Source organism: Pan paniscus, chromosome 10 (genome assembly GCF_029289425.2).
Source record: "Pan paniscus chromosome 10, NHGRI_mPanPan1-v2.0_pri, whole genome shotgun sequence".
NCBI lineage: Eukaryota > Metazoa > Chordata > Mammalia > Primates > Hominidae > Pan > Pan paniscus.
In genome coordinates, this window is record NC_073259.2 from 129,636,432 (window position 1) to 129,652,708 (window position 16,277).

General features: G+C 50.3%; 1 protein-coding gene across 15 annotated transcripts in view; it reads right to left on the reverse strand.

The window, feature by feature from the left end:
* The window catches only part of KDM2B (lysine demethylase 2B), a 170,068-nt gene that overhangs the window by 121,537 nt on the left and 32,254 nt on the right, over positions 1-16,277 (reverse strand). For 10 of the 15 annotated variants that reach the window (XM_055096262.2, XM_063593727.1, XM_063593722.1 and 7 more), the window contains 2 exons: positions 2,305-2,487; positions 1,725-1,827 (listed from right to left, as the gene is read on the reverse strand). In XM_055096262.2, the coding sequence (XP_054952237.1) occupies positions 1,725-1,827; positions 2,305-2,487 (286 nt within the window). Of the gene's footprint in view, positions 1-1,724; positions 1,832-2,304; positions 2,488-16,277 lie in introns of all 15 variants that reach the window. The other 5 variants (XM_063593729.1, XM_063593725.1, XM_063593731.1 and 2 more) reach the window with 1 other exon arrangement.

Genomic DNA, 16,277 nt, shown 5'->3' on the forward strand with positions numbered 1-16,277 from the left:
AGAGGGTAGGGGCTTGTAGTCTTGTTCCTGTTTTTACTTCCCCATCCCAGGAGCTCTGTCAATTTTGCTGCGACTGAATCCAAACAGAATGGAATTGAAAACAAGCCCTGCTCCCTCCCCACCTCGAGCCCAGTCTCTGCCTTTGATGCAGCCCAGATCCAAGGCATGGATGGAGCTTCAGCTTGAAGGGGAGGAAAACCGCCTACAAAGTAATTAAAGAAAGAGAGAGAGAGAGAGCTTGAAAGCAAAACCTTGAGAAGCCCAAGGGCCAGCCTGCTGGCCTCCCTTACAAAGCCTGGCATGCAGTCCGCACTCACTATGCACTGAATTAAGGGCTGAGTGAATGAAAAGTTCATAGCCTTGAAGCTCCTGGGGGCATTCCTGGCAGCAGGGCTGAGCAGACAGATGCTAATGGATTCAGGCCGCCAGCGCCAACTCTTCTAGGAAGCCTAGAGCAATGGCCCTGCCTGGGACAGCCTGTGTCTCCTTCCCCTTCCTTTTTTTTTTTTTTTTTTTGAGACAGAGTCTCGCTCTGTCACCCAGGCTGGAGTGCAGGGGCTCAATCACTGCAACCTTCGCCTCCCAGGTTCAAGCAATTATCCTGCCTCAGCCTCCTGAGTAGCTGGAATTACAGGCGTGCACCACCACACCGGGTCAATTTTTGTATTTTTCGTAGAGACAGAGTTTTGCCATGTTGGTCTGGCTGGTCTCGAACTCCTGACCTCGTGATCCGCCCGCCTCAGCCTCCCAAAGTGCTGGGATTACAGGTGTGAGCCACCCCGCCCGGCCTCTTTCCCCTTTCAGAGTTGGAAACAGAGCTGGAAGCCTCAAAGGTGACTTACTCCTCCCAAAAGTTCTGTTACTCAAGTCCTTGAACATGGAGGGGCTCAAAGGTGCTACAGCCCATGTTAAATAATCAGTCTCAGGACTTGCTGGTAATGCCACATGTTGTGATGTCTTTGCTATTAAACCGTGGTTGGCCGGGCGCCGTGACTCACGCCTGTACTTGGGAGGCTGAGGCAAGAGAATTGCTTGAACCCAGGAGGCGGAGGTTGCAGTCAGCAGAGATCGTGCCACTGCACTCCAGCCTGGGAGATAGAGCAAGACTCTGTCTCAGAAAAAAATAAAAATAAAAAAAAAACCATGGTTAACTTCTCTACCTAGTGTCAGCCTCCTGCTCAGAGGGCACTGTCTAAGGTACATCAGGTGAGCAGGTGGCCCCTGGACTATGTTTGGGAGAGGTTATTTTGGGTACGAGCTTCAAGGTCTCAACACCAAGGAACAAAAGAATGCCAGGTAGGTATTTCCCCATTGCTCACCAAAACCAAAGCATCAAATGTGGGCAGGTCCCCAGAAAATGCCCACTCCCAGGACACAATGTCTCATGGAGGGAGTGCACAAAAGTATGCACGGTTGTGCCCTTGCGTACAGACACACACACCGATGCAGAGGCGTCTGCCATCACTCCTCCTCAGATCACAGATCCCCAGGGGAGCTGGTCCCAGAGCAGACATCAGAGCCCCTGCAGCCAACCTGCACACGCGAAGGACCCCGTCCCTCCTGTCCCAGCTGTGCCCCCACAGGCACAGTCCTTCATTTCTGAACGGGAGCGGTTATGACGCTCAAGCCTTCATTGATGGCCAGGAGCCTCCTTCCCACCTCCCCACCTCCCCAAGCCTGGGGGTCACCCCTGCCAGCTCTGGCCACCAGCCAGGCAGTCTTACTTCTTCACTTTCGGGTACTTCATCTCTGCAATGGCGTTCGTGGCTTCTGTCTGCTTCTCCTTCAGATGCTGGGGCCACATGTTGTCCACCCAGTCCACCAGGTCTACCTGAAAGCCAGACCAGTGTGAGCACTGCATTTCTCCACTGCCGAGCCAGACACAAATACCCCTTTTCCCTGGAGAGTCCTTGGGCACCCCCCACTCCCCCCATCCACTGTGGGCTCAATAGTCCCAACATGGGAGGAAGGAAGGGCAGGGATGACAGGACCCACACTTTGTAGAAGGGAAGGAGATGAAACAGTCGCTGGGGGTCGGGCACGGTAGCTTATACCTCTAATCTAAGTGCTTTGGGAGGCTAAGGTGAGAGGGTCACTTGAACCCAGGAGTTCAAGGCCAGCCTGGGCAACGTAGCAAGATCCCTGTCTCTACAAACCACGTTACCAACCTTAGTCACCCCTATGCCTGCCAAGCCCAGCCAGCCACACCCACATGAGCCTTTTTGCAAGGCACAGCCCAGGTGGCAGGGGGACAGGGAAGGAGATGAGGTGGAAGGTATCTGGGGAGGGTACCTGGGCCCCGACCTACCACAGTCGGACGCTTGACCAAGTGCTCCAGCTTGGTGTGGCTGAACTCTAGGCTGATGACGTTGTACAGCTTGTCCCGCTGGGCCTCGGGCGTCTCGTAGTAACGCACAAACTGGGACATGCTCATCTCCGTGCCCTTCTGGGTGTTCACATCCATCACGTCCACAAGCCGCCGGCTCCCTGGGGGCAGAAGCCACACGCTGGTTGTTCGTGCCCGCTTAAGGCTCCAGATCCTACATGGGAGCCCCTAACTAAACAAAAGCTGCTCCTCCACGTTTCCCCACAGTCCTCACCCCTCTTCCTCATCTGTTCAATTACCTCACCCCATCGGCTTTCCTTCCTGGATCTGTCTCCCACCCACCTTGCTTCCCTGCACCACCATGGCCTCCACGCCAGTCCACGATGACCTCAAAAGTTACCTAAAAGGGCCCAGGCGGCTGGGCATGGTGGCTCAAGGCTGTAATCCCAGCACTTTGGGAGGCCGAGGTGGAGGGATCACCTGAGGTCAGGAGTTTGAGACCAGCCTGGCCAACATGGTGAAACCCTGTATCTACTAAAAATACAAAGATGGCCAGGCATGATGGCTCATGCCTGTAATCCCAACACTTTGGGAGGCCGAGGAGGGCGGATTACCTGAGGTCAGGAGTTCGAGACCAGCCTGGCCAACATAGTGAAACCCCGTTTCTACTAAAAATACAAAAAATAGCCGGGCGTGGTGGCTCACGCCTATAGTGCCAGCTACTCAGGAAACTGAGGCAAGAGGATAGCTTGAACCCGGAAGGCAGAGGTTGCAGTGAGCTGAGATGGCACCACCGCACTCCAGCCTGGGCAACAGAGCAAGACTTTGTCTCAAAAAAAAAAAAAAAAAGAAAGAAAGAAAGAAAAGGAAATAAATATATAAACAAGAAAATCCCAAGAAGCCAGTGACCACCTTTCTTCACAGCCACCTCAACAGGTTACAGGTTAAACCAGCCAAAGGCCACCATATGATGACAGCCCAAGGGCCAAATCCAGCCTACGGCCTATCCTTGTGTGACCCAGAAGTTAAGAATTTTTTAACTTCCCTTTTTACTCTGTTGCCCAGACTGAGATCATGCAGTGGCACGATCTCGGCTCACTGCAACCTCCACTTCCTGGGTTCAAGCAATTCTCATGCCTCAGCCTCCTGAATAGCTGGGATTACAGGCATGTGCTACCACACCTTGCTAAGTTTTATATTTTTAGTAGAGATGGGGTTTCGCCATGTTGGTCAGGCTGGTCTTGAACTCCTGACCTCAAGGGACCCGCCTACCTCAGCCTCCCAAAGTACTGGGATTACAGGCACGAGCCACCGCAACTGGCCTAGATTTTTTTTCCCTACAATAGCCATACGTTTTGAGGGGTTTTCCATTTTTTTTAACAGAGGGGGAAAAATCAAAAGAAGAATACTATTTTGTGATATGAAAACTATATGAAACCCAAGTTCTCAGGTCCATTTACAAAGTTTTCCTGGTGCACAGCCACGGTCATCGGTTCACATATTGTATAGGGCTGGCTCCGTGAGACAATGGCAGAGCTAAGTAGTTGCAACACAGACCAAATGGCCTGAAAACCCGTAAGTATTTACTCTCTGGCACTTAACAGAGAAAGTTTGCTGGCCCTTGAACTAGACAGAACTCTCATGGAACTTAGATGTTGATATGGGTAATAGTCTCATCCCGTTCACTGAACCTGCCCTCTAACAGGCCCGTGGTCAATATTTGTTGAATAAATAAACATAGCCTTTCATGTGGTCGGAACTGAAAAATAAAAGTAACCCTGTGTAATCCCAGCACTTAGAAAAGCAGAGGTGGGAGGATGGTGCTTGAGCCTGCGAGTTTGAGACCAGCCTGGGGAACACAGCAAGATTCCATTCTTTTTTTTTTTTTTTTTTGAGACAGGGTCTCGCTCTGTCACCCAAGCTGGAGAGCAATGGCACGATCGTGGCTCACTCCAGCCTCAACCTCCCTGGCTCGAGGGATCCTCCAGCCTCAGCCTCCTGAATAGCTGGGACTACAGGGCGGCACCACCACATCCAACTAGGTTTTTATTTTTTGTAGAGACAGAGTTTTGGTTTTCTTTGTTTGGTGGGTTGGTTTTTGAGACGAAGTCTCGCTCTGTCGCCCAGGTTGGAGTATAGTGGCACAATCTCAGCTCACTGCAACCTCTGCCTGCGGGGTTCAAGTGATTCTCCTGCCTCAGCCTCCCGAGCAGCTGGAATTAAGGGCATGCACCACCGCACCCGGCTCTTTTTTGTATTTTTAGTAGAGACGGAGTTTCGCCATATTGGCCAGGCTGGTCTTGAACTCCTGACCTCAGGTGATCCGCCCGCCTCAGCCTCCCAAAGTGCTGGGATTACAGGTGTGAGCCACCGCGCCCAGCATGACAGGGTTTCATTAAGTTGCCCAGGCTGGGAGACCACATTCTCCACAAAAAGGAAACAAAAAAAGAAAGTAACACCTTAAGTATGTAAGAGAACTTGGGTATTTCTATCTTTTGGGTTCAAGATCTAAATTTCACAGCAACCTGGAAAAGCAAGGTGAGACAGTCTGTTTTACAAATGGGGAGACCAAGGCCCAGAGACACAGCAACTGGCTCAAGCTCCCCAGAGCAGACTCTTACTACCAATTACAACCATTACCATTTACTATGTGTGTCAGCACAGGCGGGTTCTCTACATATATTATCTTGTGTTAGGTTCATCGTGGTCACAGCTCTGTGAAGCAGAACTTCAATTACACCCATTTAATGGAGGAGAAGCTGAGACTTGGACAACTAACTCGCCCAGGAATGCCCAATTAATGAGCGGCAGAGTGGTATTTGAATCCAATTCATTCTAATGCCTAAGCCCAGGTTCCTCTCCCATCCCCCAAATACTGAATCTTGATCATATGCTAAGGTTGAAAAATGACCCCAGACCTGGCCAAGTGCAGTGGCTCATGCCTGTAATCCCAGCACTTTTGGAGGCCGAGATGGGTGGATCACCTGAGGTCAGGAGTTCAAGACCAGCCTGGCCAACATGGCAAAACCCTATCTCTACTAAAAATACAAAAATTAGCCAAGTATGGTGGCACACGTCTGTAATCCCAGCTACTTGGGAGGCTGAGGTAGGAGAATTGCTTGAACCCAGGAGGTGGAGGTTGCAGTGAGCTGAGGTCGTGCCATTGCACTCTAGCCTGGGTGACATGGTGAGACTCTGTCTTAATTAAAAAAAAAAAAAAAAGATTCCAGACCACAGCAGTGGCCAGGTCCCTCCCCATGGACCCTAGGAAGCAGTGGATCCAGGGGAAAGCAGCTTTTGTTTTGGCATCTGGAGTGCAGATCCACCAGGGGGCATCCCCGTTCTTCGCTGGATATTCTGGCCTTGATCTTGGCAAGGCTAGCTCCTTCCTTATCCAGGTGCCTGGAATACGTGGGCGCCACTCAGATTTTCCAGGAGGCCCACCTGGCAGAAACCCTGCTGTCAGAACCCCAGTACCAGCCGGGCACGGTGGCTCACGCCTGTAATCCCAGCACTTTGGGAGGCTGAGGCGGGCAGATCATGAGGTCAGGAGATTGAGACCATCTTGGCTAACACGGTGAAACCCCGAGAATACTAAAAATACAAAAAATTTGCCGGGTGTGGTGGTGGGCGCCTGTAGTCCCAGCTACTTGGGAGGCTGAGTCAGGAGAATGGCGTGAACCCGGGAGGCAGGGTTGCAGTGAGCCGAGATCGCGCCACTGCACTACAGCCTGGGCGACAGAGCAAGACTCTGTCTCAAAAAAAAAAAAAGAAAGAACGAACCCCGGTACCCTCCCCACTCTCGCTCTCTGGCCAGCCTCCCACCTCCACCCACTTCTCCTCCCTAATCTTGCTCAAGGTCATGTCTGCAAAGCTCCCTGTGCAAAGGAGTCTGCTGGGCAGGTAGCAAATAGGATAAAGAGCACTAAAATCACAAACCCAGAGTCCTGCAAGTCAGCACTGAAGGCCAAGCTCAGCTACCCCTACCCACACACTGTTAAAATTTAGGGGGTTCGGTTCCCAGCGGAGCCTCCAGCCTGTGCCTTGGGCTCTTGGCTTCTCTGGGAATCAGTTTCTTCTTCATCTATAACATGGGGAACAAATAGCCAGCCCAGGAGCTGTCCTGAGACATAACTGAGTTCATGCACTTCACACTCACATGGAGCACCTACAGGTAGGTAGTGTTACCGAGTCGGTCAGTTTCATCTGTAACTAGAGGTGGAGAAGGTGAGGAGCTGGGAAGTTTAGGGACTTGCCCAGCATCACAGCCAGTTAAATCGTTGCTGGCCAGTCCCAGTGAACAGACTGCTTAGGACCCTACGACATATTCAAGATGCAAATGGGTGTGGGGTTCTTCTGGGGAATGATGAAAAAGTTCTAAAATGGACTTTCATAATGGTTGCACAACTCTGTGAATATACTAAAAACAAGTGAATTGTGGCCGGCCTTGGTGGCTCACACCTGTAATCCCAACAGTTTGGGAGACAGAGCTGGAAGGAGCGCTGGGCCCTAGAAGTTTGAGATCAGCCTGGGTAATATAGTGACACCCCAGCTCCACACACACACACACACACACACACACACACACACACACACACACAAATTGGCCAAGCATGGTGACCCACACCGGTGGTCCCAGCTACTCTGAAGGCTGAAGTGGGAGGACTGCTTGAGCGTCAGGAGGTTGAGGCTCCAGTGAGCCATGATTGTGCCACTGCACTCCAGCTTGGGCAACAGAGCCAGACCCTGTCTCAAAAAAAAAAAAAAAAAAAAGTGGGGTGAAATGAATTGTATGGTCTGTGACTTATATTTCAATGAAACTTTTTACTTTTTTAAAATGGAGAGTCTCAGAGATGGCAAGTAATCTGGGAGTGTTTCCAAATAAATGTATATCTTGTATATATCATGATACTTGCCCTTTGTAACATACTTTTTTTTTTTTTTTTGAGACAAAGTCTCTCTTTTGTCCCCCAGGCTGGAGTGCGATGGCGATGGCGCGATCTCGGCTCACTGCAACCTCTGCCTCCCAGGTTCAAGCGATTCTCCTGCCTCAGCCCCCCGAGTAGCTGGGATTACAGGCGCCTGCCACCACGCCCAGCTAATTTTTGTATTTTCAGTAGAGATGGGGTTTTACCATGTTGTCCAGGCTGGTCTAGAACTCCTGACCTCAGGTGATCCACCTGCCTCAGCCTCCCAAAGTGCTGGGATTACAGGCGTGAGCCACCGCACCCGGCCTGTAACATACTTTAAATAACACTTTTATACTCTCATTTAATCCCAGGTATATATACCTCTCTCACATGCACACAGGTATTAATCCACAAGTTATGATTTTCAGTCTTAGTTCAAATGTGGACCAGAAAAAACAAAAGAACATCTGGATCTGGAATTCATGCAGCACTCAAATATTTGATGAATGCAAGAGTAGGCTGGGTGTGGTGACTCACACCTGTAACCCCAACACTTTGGGAAGCTGAAGCAGGAGGATCACTTAAGCCCAGGAGTTCAAGACCAGCCTGGATAACATGTCAAGTCCCCATCTCTACAAAAAATTTAAAAATTATCTGTGCATGTTGGCAGACACCACTATTCCCAGCTACTTGGGAGGATCACTTGAGCCTGGAAGGCAGAGGCTACAGTGAGCAATGGCTGTGCCACTGCACTCCAGCCTAGGTGACAGAGTGAGACTCTATCTTAAAAAATAAAAAATTTTAAAAAACGGTAGATAGCAATCCTATTTTATAAAAAATGGATACCAATTTAAAATAATGTTTAATCATATCATTTAGTTATGAGGATATAGTAATTTACAAAATTATACCTTAAGACCCTGAAAATGTTATTTATTTTGCAAGTGTCAAAGTATCAAAAAAGAAAGAATAACTAGTCTGGGGTAATTTTTTTTTCTTTTGAGACAGAGTCTCGCTCTGTCTCCCAGGCTAGAGTGCAGTGGCACGATCTCAGCACACTGCAACCTCCACCTCCCTGGTTCAAGTAATTCTTGTGCCTAAACTACCAAAGTAGCTGGGATTACAGGCGTGGGCCACCATACCCGACTAATATTTGTATTTTTTGTAGGGACGGGGTTTCGCCATATTGCCCAGGCTGGTGTCAAACTCCTGGGCTCAAGTCATCTGCCCACCTAGGCCTCCCAAAATGTCTGAGATTATAGGCGTGAGCTACCACACCTGGCCAAAATTTTTTATAAGAATATAAATAAGTAAGTGATATAGTTTGGATATTTTTCCCCCCCAAATCTCAAATCTCATGTTGAAACATGAATATCTCTCAAATATCTCCAATGTTAGAGGTAGGAATTGGTGTGTGGTGTTTGGGACATGAGGGTGGATCCTTCACGAATGCCTTGGTACCCTCCTTGCATAAAGAGTGAATTCCCACTCTATTAGTTCCCATGAGACTGAATTGGGTTTTTGTTTTGTTTTTTTTGTTTTTTGTTTTTTTTTTTGAGACGGAGTCTCACTCTGTCACCTACACTGGAGTACAGTGGCACGATCTCGGCTCACTGCAACCTCTGCCTCCCAAGTTCAAGAGATCCTCCTGCCTCAGCCTCCCGAGTAGCTGGGACTACAAGAACGCACCACCACGCCTGGCTAATTTTTTGTATTTTAGTAGAGATGGGGTTTCACCATGTTGGCCAGGCTGGTCTTGAACTCCTGACATTGTGATCTGCCCTCCTCAGCCTCCCAAAATGCTGGGATTACAGGGGTGAGCCACTGCACTCAGCCTGTTTTTTGTTTTTTGAGACAAAGCCTCACTCTGCTCATTAGGCTGGAGTGCAGTGGCTTGAACATGGCTCACTGTAGCCTCAAACTCCTGGGCTCAAGCGATCCTCCTACCTCAGCCTCCCAAATAGCTGGGGCTATAGGCTGGATTATTTAGAAGCATTTGGCACCTCCCTCCTCTCTCTCTTGCTCCCTCTGTGGCTATGTGACACACCAGCTCACCCTCCCCTTCCATCATGACTGGAAGCTTCCTGAAGTCCTCACCAGAAGCAGATGCTGGCTCCATGCTTCCTGTACAGCCTGCAGAGCTGAATCAAATAAACCTTTCTTTATAAATAATCCAACCCAGCTGGGCACCGTGGCTCAAGCCTGTAATCCCAGCACTTTGGGAGGCCGAGGCAAGTGGATCACTTGAGGTCAAGAGTTTGAGACTAACCTGGACAACATGGTGAAACCCTGTCTCTACTAAAAATACAAAAATTGAGCCAGGCCTGGTTATGCGCACCTGTAACCCCAGCTACTCAGGAGGCTGAGGCAGGAGAATCACTTGAATCCAGGAAGCGGAGGTTGCAGTGAGCTGAGATGGTGCCACTGCACTCCAACCTGGGCGACAGAGTGAGACTCTGTCCTTAAAAAAAAAAAAAAAAATCCAACCTCAGGCATTCCTTTATAGCAACACAAAGTGAACTAAGACAGTAAATAAATAAAAATGTAATTTTAAAAAGAAAAAAAGGTTGTAGGATTAGCTAAGATTATGACCCAGATCGAACAGTAGACGCAGGGAAGGCACTAACCAGAAATCAGCGCCCTCCCCTCCTCGGCCTACCCAGTTCCCTGTAATTTGCTAACAGTTTTGGCTACCCACGTACCTCAAGGGGTACTGTGAGTTGAACTGCACTCCCCCAAAATATATGTTCAGTCCCTAATATCTGTGATACAGGGTCTTTGCTGACATGATCAAGCTAGAATGAGATCATATGGGATTAGGGTGGGCCTAATAAGACAAGAGAATTTTTTTTTTTTTTTTTTTTTGAGACAGAGTCTCACTCTGTCCCCCAGGATGGAGTTCAGTGGTACAATCTCAGCTCATTGCAACCTCTGCCTCCCGGGTTCAAGCGATTCTCCTGCTTCAACCTCCCGATTAGCTGGGGTTACAGGCGCCTACCACCACTTCCGGCTAATTTTTTTGTATTTTTAGTAGAGACGGGGTTTCACCATTTTGCCCAGGCTGGTCTTGAACTCCTGACCTCAGGTGATCCACCCACCTCAGCCCCCCAAAGTGCTGGGATTACAGGCGTGAGCCACCGTGCCCAGCCATGACAAAGGAAATGTGGACACAGACACACAGAAGGAAGACAGCCACGTGAAGACGGAGGCAGAGATCAGAGTGACGCAGCTATAAGCCAAGGCGCACTAAGCACTGCCGGCCGCCACCAGAAGCCAGAGAAGGCAAGGAAGGACCTGCCCCTAGAGACTTCAGGGGGAAATGTAGCCCTACAGACACCCTTAATTTTGGACTTCTAGCCTGCAGAAGTGTGAGAGAATAAACTTCTGTGGTTTTAAGCCACTCACTTTGTGGTACTTTGTTATGACAGCCTAGGAAACTAATCGAAGGGTTAGTGAGAGAATGACTCGGTATACCTACATGGCTCCATAAATGTGACATATTTACACAGGGGAGGGCTGGTCCCTCCCCTTGCCTCCCTCCCAGAGCCTGGTATAAGTGGATCACGGGGCCAACACCTTCTATAACGAAATCACAGTTTACCTAGTAGCTTCACAAACAGAAAGGTGTCACCCACTGATGACCTCATACCACTTCATCCTAAATACCGTATTTCTTGGTTACTTGTTTCTTGTCTTTCCACCCTGCTGCTCTGTGAGTGCCGTGAGGGCAGGAGGCTTACCTATCTTGATCGCTACTCTAGTCCAGATTTCTAGAACAGAGACTGGTGCAGGCTAGGAGCTCACTCTTTGTCGCATGAGGAATGAGTGCTGTTATTTACTTTTATGTTCTGTGTGGCATCTGACACACGACTTCACAGACAAATGGCAGGTGAACTAAAGATCTGACCTGGGGGTGGTTCTGGGTGGGCACGTGTAACAAAAAAGATGAAGCCATGAAGCCCCAGGTGGAATCACCTGGTGGGTCCTGAGCAGCCCTGGGACAGCACGGCTCAACACAGAAGGACAGACATGTGTGGAGAAGCCCTGTGTTTCCTTTTCTTTTTCGATTTTTTTTTTTTTTTTTTTTTGAGACGGAGTCTCACTCTGTTGCCCAGGCTAGAGTACAGTGGTGCGATCTCGGCTCACTGCAGCCTCCACCTCTTGGGTTCAAGCGATTTTCCTGCCTCAGCCTCCCAAGTAGCTGGGACTACAGGCGGATGCCACCATGCCCCAGCTAATTTTTGTATTTTTTGTAGAGATGGGGTTGCATGCTGTTGGCCAAGATGGTCTCAAACTCCTGACGTCAAGTGATTTGCCCGCCTCGGCCTCCCAAAGTGCTGGGATTACAGGCGTGAGCCACTGCGCCCAGCCTAATTTTTGTATTTTTAGTAGAGATGTGGTTTAGCCATGTTGGCCAGGATGGTCTCGAATTCCTGACCTCAAGTGATTTGCCCACCTCAGCCTCTGAAAGTGCTGGGATTACAGGCATGAACCACGGCACCCAGCCTCCTTTTCTGAGGAATAACCATGCCTCCCACTGCCATCGCCGCCCTCCCCAGCCCCTCCTAGGCACCCTCTTGGCCTCCGCTACTTTGCAGCTTTTCACATCACAGATGCCACTTGGGACCAGTGTTCAAGACTCCCGGTCAGGCCAGGGCCAAGCCAGGGTCCCCGCTGCCTACACCTCAGCCTGCTCCACCCTCTGATGCAAGGGAGTCAGGACTTAAGGGACTGGCTTAACTCAGCTGTATGCCTGCCTCAGACCAGGCAAGGGCTGTGGGGAGCAGCTGGGGCTGAAGTCATAGGGGGAAGCGTATAGGCAAGAGGCCTGGGCAGGCCAAGTGACTGTCTTAGGAGCAGAAGGTCGGGAGGCTTGGTTCTAAGAAGAGCTTCCTTGGTGTGCCGGGAGCTCTGACCAGCTCCCCAGGTGTCCTGGAAGCTGGACTTCCAGGTCTATGGGAGGGGTGGGAGGGGAAGTGGTGGGAGGAGGAAGGAAAGTCAGTTCTGTTGGGCACCTGGGCTTCATGGACCTCCCCTCCCCCAGGGAAACAGAAATGGACAGGTCACCTGTTCATGCCACACAGCTGGGGTCCAGCCCCCACGGGGCAGCAGGAAACACAGACGTGATAGAACACTACCCAGAAAGGCACGGTGATAGCAACAGAGGGGACCAGGGAGGCAGGAGATGTAGGGAGAATCCAGAGAGTGAAAGAGACTTAAAATGCAGCTCAACCAGGCCAGGTGCAGTGGTTCATGCCTGTAATCCCAGCACTTTGGGAGGCTGAGGCAGGAGGATCACCTGAGGTCGGGAGTTCGAGACCAGCCTGACCAACATGGAGAAACTCCATCTCTACTAAAAAAAAAACACAAAATTAGTCAGGCATGGTGGCGCATGCCTGTAATCCCAGCTACTCGGAAGGCTGAGGCAGGAGAACTGCTTAAACCCGGGAGGCAGAGGTTGAGATGAGCTGAGATTGTGCCACTGCACTCTAGCCTGAGCAACAAGAGCAAAACTCCATCTCAAAAAAAAAAAAAAGGAGTAACATCTATGATATATATATGAAACAAGTAGAAATTTGATCATTGAAAATGGGTATTTAATAATTTTAAGGAGTTACTGTGTTTTTATATGTTTTTATTTAGGAGACGTCTCGCTCTATCACCCAGGCTGGAGTGCAATGGTGCCATCATGGTTCCCTGCAGCCTCGACCTGTTGGGCTCAAGCGATCCTCCCACCTCAGCCTCCCAAGGAGGTTGGGACTATGGGCATGAGTCACCATGCCTGGCTTTATTTTCTTTTGTAGAGACAGGGTTTCACTCTGTTTGAGACCAGGCTGGTCTCAAACTCCTGGCCTCAAGTGATCCTACTGCCTCAGCCTCCCAAAGCACTGGGATGACAGGCATGAGCCACCTCACCCAGCCTGGACTGACCCATTTCCAGAACTCAGTTGCCTTGTGTGTAAAGGCAGGAAGAAACTGACTTTATACTTTTTCTTTCCTTCACCACAGAACCCCTTCTTCAAACAGAAGCTTTGATGACAGCCAAATACACATAAATAAAAACAAAACAAGCAGCTCAGGCTGATGCAGGAGGTGGGTGGGGGGTGCTCAGAATTCAGACCTAGATCCCTGGGGTTTCCCTTTGAAATTCACTGGGTTGGGGCATTTTTGGGTCCTTTCCCAGGGGCGAGGCACTGAGTTTCAGTTCCTGAATACTCGGATCACTTCCCTTAAATGTATAAAGTGGGCAGGGGCAGTGGGGGCAGAGGAAGAGACGGGGGCCGCCAGTCCCTTTTGGCCTGAGCTGAGAGATGAAGAATGAGCCCTCCAACCTCCCGGTCTGATCTGCCACAGGAGCAAAGGGAACCGGGCACACAGGCTGAGTCTCTAAGCAAGAGGTTCGGCACCGGGGAGGAGGCGGGTGGCCTAAAGGGACGGAGGGGACAGATCAGTGCCAAGAATGGAATGCAGCCCTCCCAGCCTTTAGGAGCAGCCATCCCTAGAGCAGCTGACAGGGACAAGCGGCCCTTCAGACCCGCAAGGGATCCACACTGCTGGGGCTCTCGGGTTCCTGAAGTCAGTGGGTTATAGGAGAAATTTTCCACGTGGGGCAGTGCCTGGAGTTCCTAGGCAGGCCAGCAGCCTCCCTCCCTCCGCCGCCCACCCACCCCAGGCTCATCGGGCTGCACACACACCCAGCAGGTTCCAGCTGCGGAAATTAGTCCATGGCCCTGTGGCCTCTGCTTTGAAGGTTCCATCCGTCAGCTCCGAAAGCCTCGGGCTCGGGGCCAGGACGAGGCTGCTGAAAGTCATCTTGAAGGCTAATGTGAAACATACACGGGCGTGACCCCAAACTCCCCAGAGCCCCGCTCTTCCAAGAGCGCACAGAACTCTTCCACATCACAGTTCTGGAAACTTCTCCAACATCCTCACATTTCTGGACTGGTTTTGTATTTTGTTCCTCATCCGTGTCACAGAGGTAGCACTGATTAGCAAGAGCACTGGTCACAGGTTCAAATCTGACTCTGCTCTACTGTTTTGAAATAGCAGTGAGGCCTGAGTTCGAGTGATACGCCCGCCTCAGCCTCCCAAAGTGCTGGGGTTACAGGGGTGCACCATGGCGCCTGGCCCCTCTCCCTGCATTTCTATCTGTCCTGGCAATTGGATGCCTCCCTACCTGCCACTCTGGCCTTGACCTCTCTCATGAGATCCAACTCAATGTGCCCGGAACCACACCCATCTATGTCCACCCCCAAGTTGCTTTTCTTCTGGGGTCTATTGGAAGCATTGTGTTATCCCAATCACTGAAAGTCAAACCCACATGTGACTCTGATGTGCCAAGTACTATCTGAGCAACTCAAAAATAATTTGTCTACAGGCCTCAGTTTTTCCCATTTGTGAAATGGGAAAGCAGGACTGGAAGAACTCTAAGACTCCTTCCTGAGCTTAAAATGGAAAAAGTCTATGATTTTAAACCAACTTTAGGCCGGGAGCGGTGGCTCATGCCTGTAATCCCAACACTTTGGGAGGCTGAGGTAGGCGGATCACCTGAGGTCAGGAGTTCGAGACCAGCCTGGCCAACATGGCGAAACTCTGTCTCTACTAAAAATACAAAAATTAGCCAGGCGTGGTGGTGCGAGCCTATAATCCCAGCTACTCAGGAGGCTGAGGCAGGAGAAGCTTGAACCTGGGCGGCAGAGGTTGCAGCGAGCCGAGATCAAGCCACTGCACTCCAACATGGGTGACTTTTTTTCCATGACTCTGTCTTGGGGAAAAAAAAAACTTTAAAAAGGCCTGGCCAGCACAGTAGTTCACGCCTGTAATCCCAGCTCTTTGGGAGGCCAAGGCGAACAGATCACCTGAGGCCAGGAGTTTGAGACCAGCCTGGCCAACGTGGCAAAACCCCGTCTCTACTAAAAATACAAAAAATTAGCCGGGCGTGGTGGTATGAGCCTGTAATCCCAGCTACTCAGAAGGCTGAGCCAGGAGAATCATTTGAACCTGGGAGGCGGAAGTTGCAGTGAGCTGAGATGGGGTCACTGTACTCCAGCCTGAGCAACAGAGTGAGACTCTGTCTCAAAAAAAAAGTCCGGGGACAAGTCAGCCAGCTTTGATTTCCAAGGGGTGAGAACGTAGTTTTTCTCCAAAACACAGTCCATCAAGGGCAAGATCCACAGCTCCTGACTAGCACCAGGCTAGACACAATACAGACACCCACTAAATCTGTAAGGGAAGAAAGCATGGAGGAGGAGGAGGAGGAAGGGGGGAGGAAGAGAAAGAGGAGGAGGAAGAGAGGGGGGAGGAGGAGGGGAAAGAGATAACATGGGCTTTGAAGACACCCAGGGCCAGGTGCAGTCCTGGCTCCACTGCCTACCAGCTGTGAGGTTCGATCCCTCCAAGCCTCAGACGCCCCACCTGGAAAAGTGAATGCCTAATTCATATGACTACTGAGGAGAACAAAGTGAATCCCTATGGCACATATGCGATAAAAGATAGGTGATTATTAGTATAATTGCATGAATACCGAATGAAGTCATTTGTCATGAAGATTCAAGAAAAGGGCCAAAGAAAGCATCAGTTGGTTTGGATTCTCTCATTAGAGAGAAATCCGATAAAGACATAATATGTGGGCCCTGGTGCAATGGCTCTCGCCTGTAATCCCAGCTACTTGGAAGGCTAAGGTGCGTGGATCGCTTAGGCCCGTGAGTTTGCGAGCAGCCTGGGCAACATAGCGAGACTCATCTCTACAAAAAATAAAAAATAACAACAATTAGCCGTGCATGCCCATAGTCCCAGCTACTAGGGAGGCTGAGGCAGCAAGATCACTTGAACCCAGGAGGTCAAGTCTGCAGTGAGGTGTGATTGTGCCACTGCCTGGGCGACAGAGTGAGATGCTGTCTCAAAAAAACAAAAAAAGAGGGCCGGGCTCGATGGCTTACGCCTGTAATCCCAGCACTTTGGGAGGCCGAAATGGGTGGATCACTTGAGCCCAGGAGTTCGAGACCAGCCTGGCCAATATGGTGAAACCCCATCTCCACTAA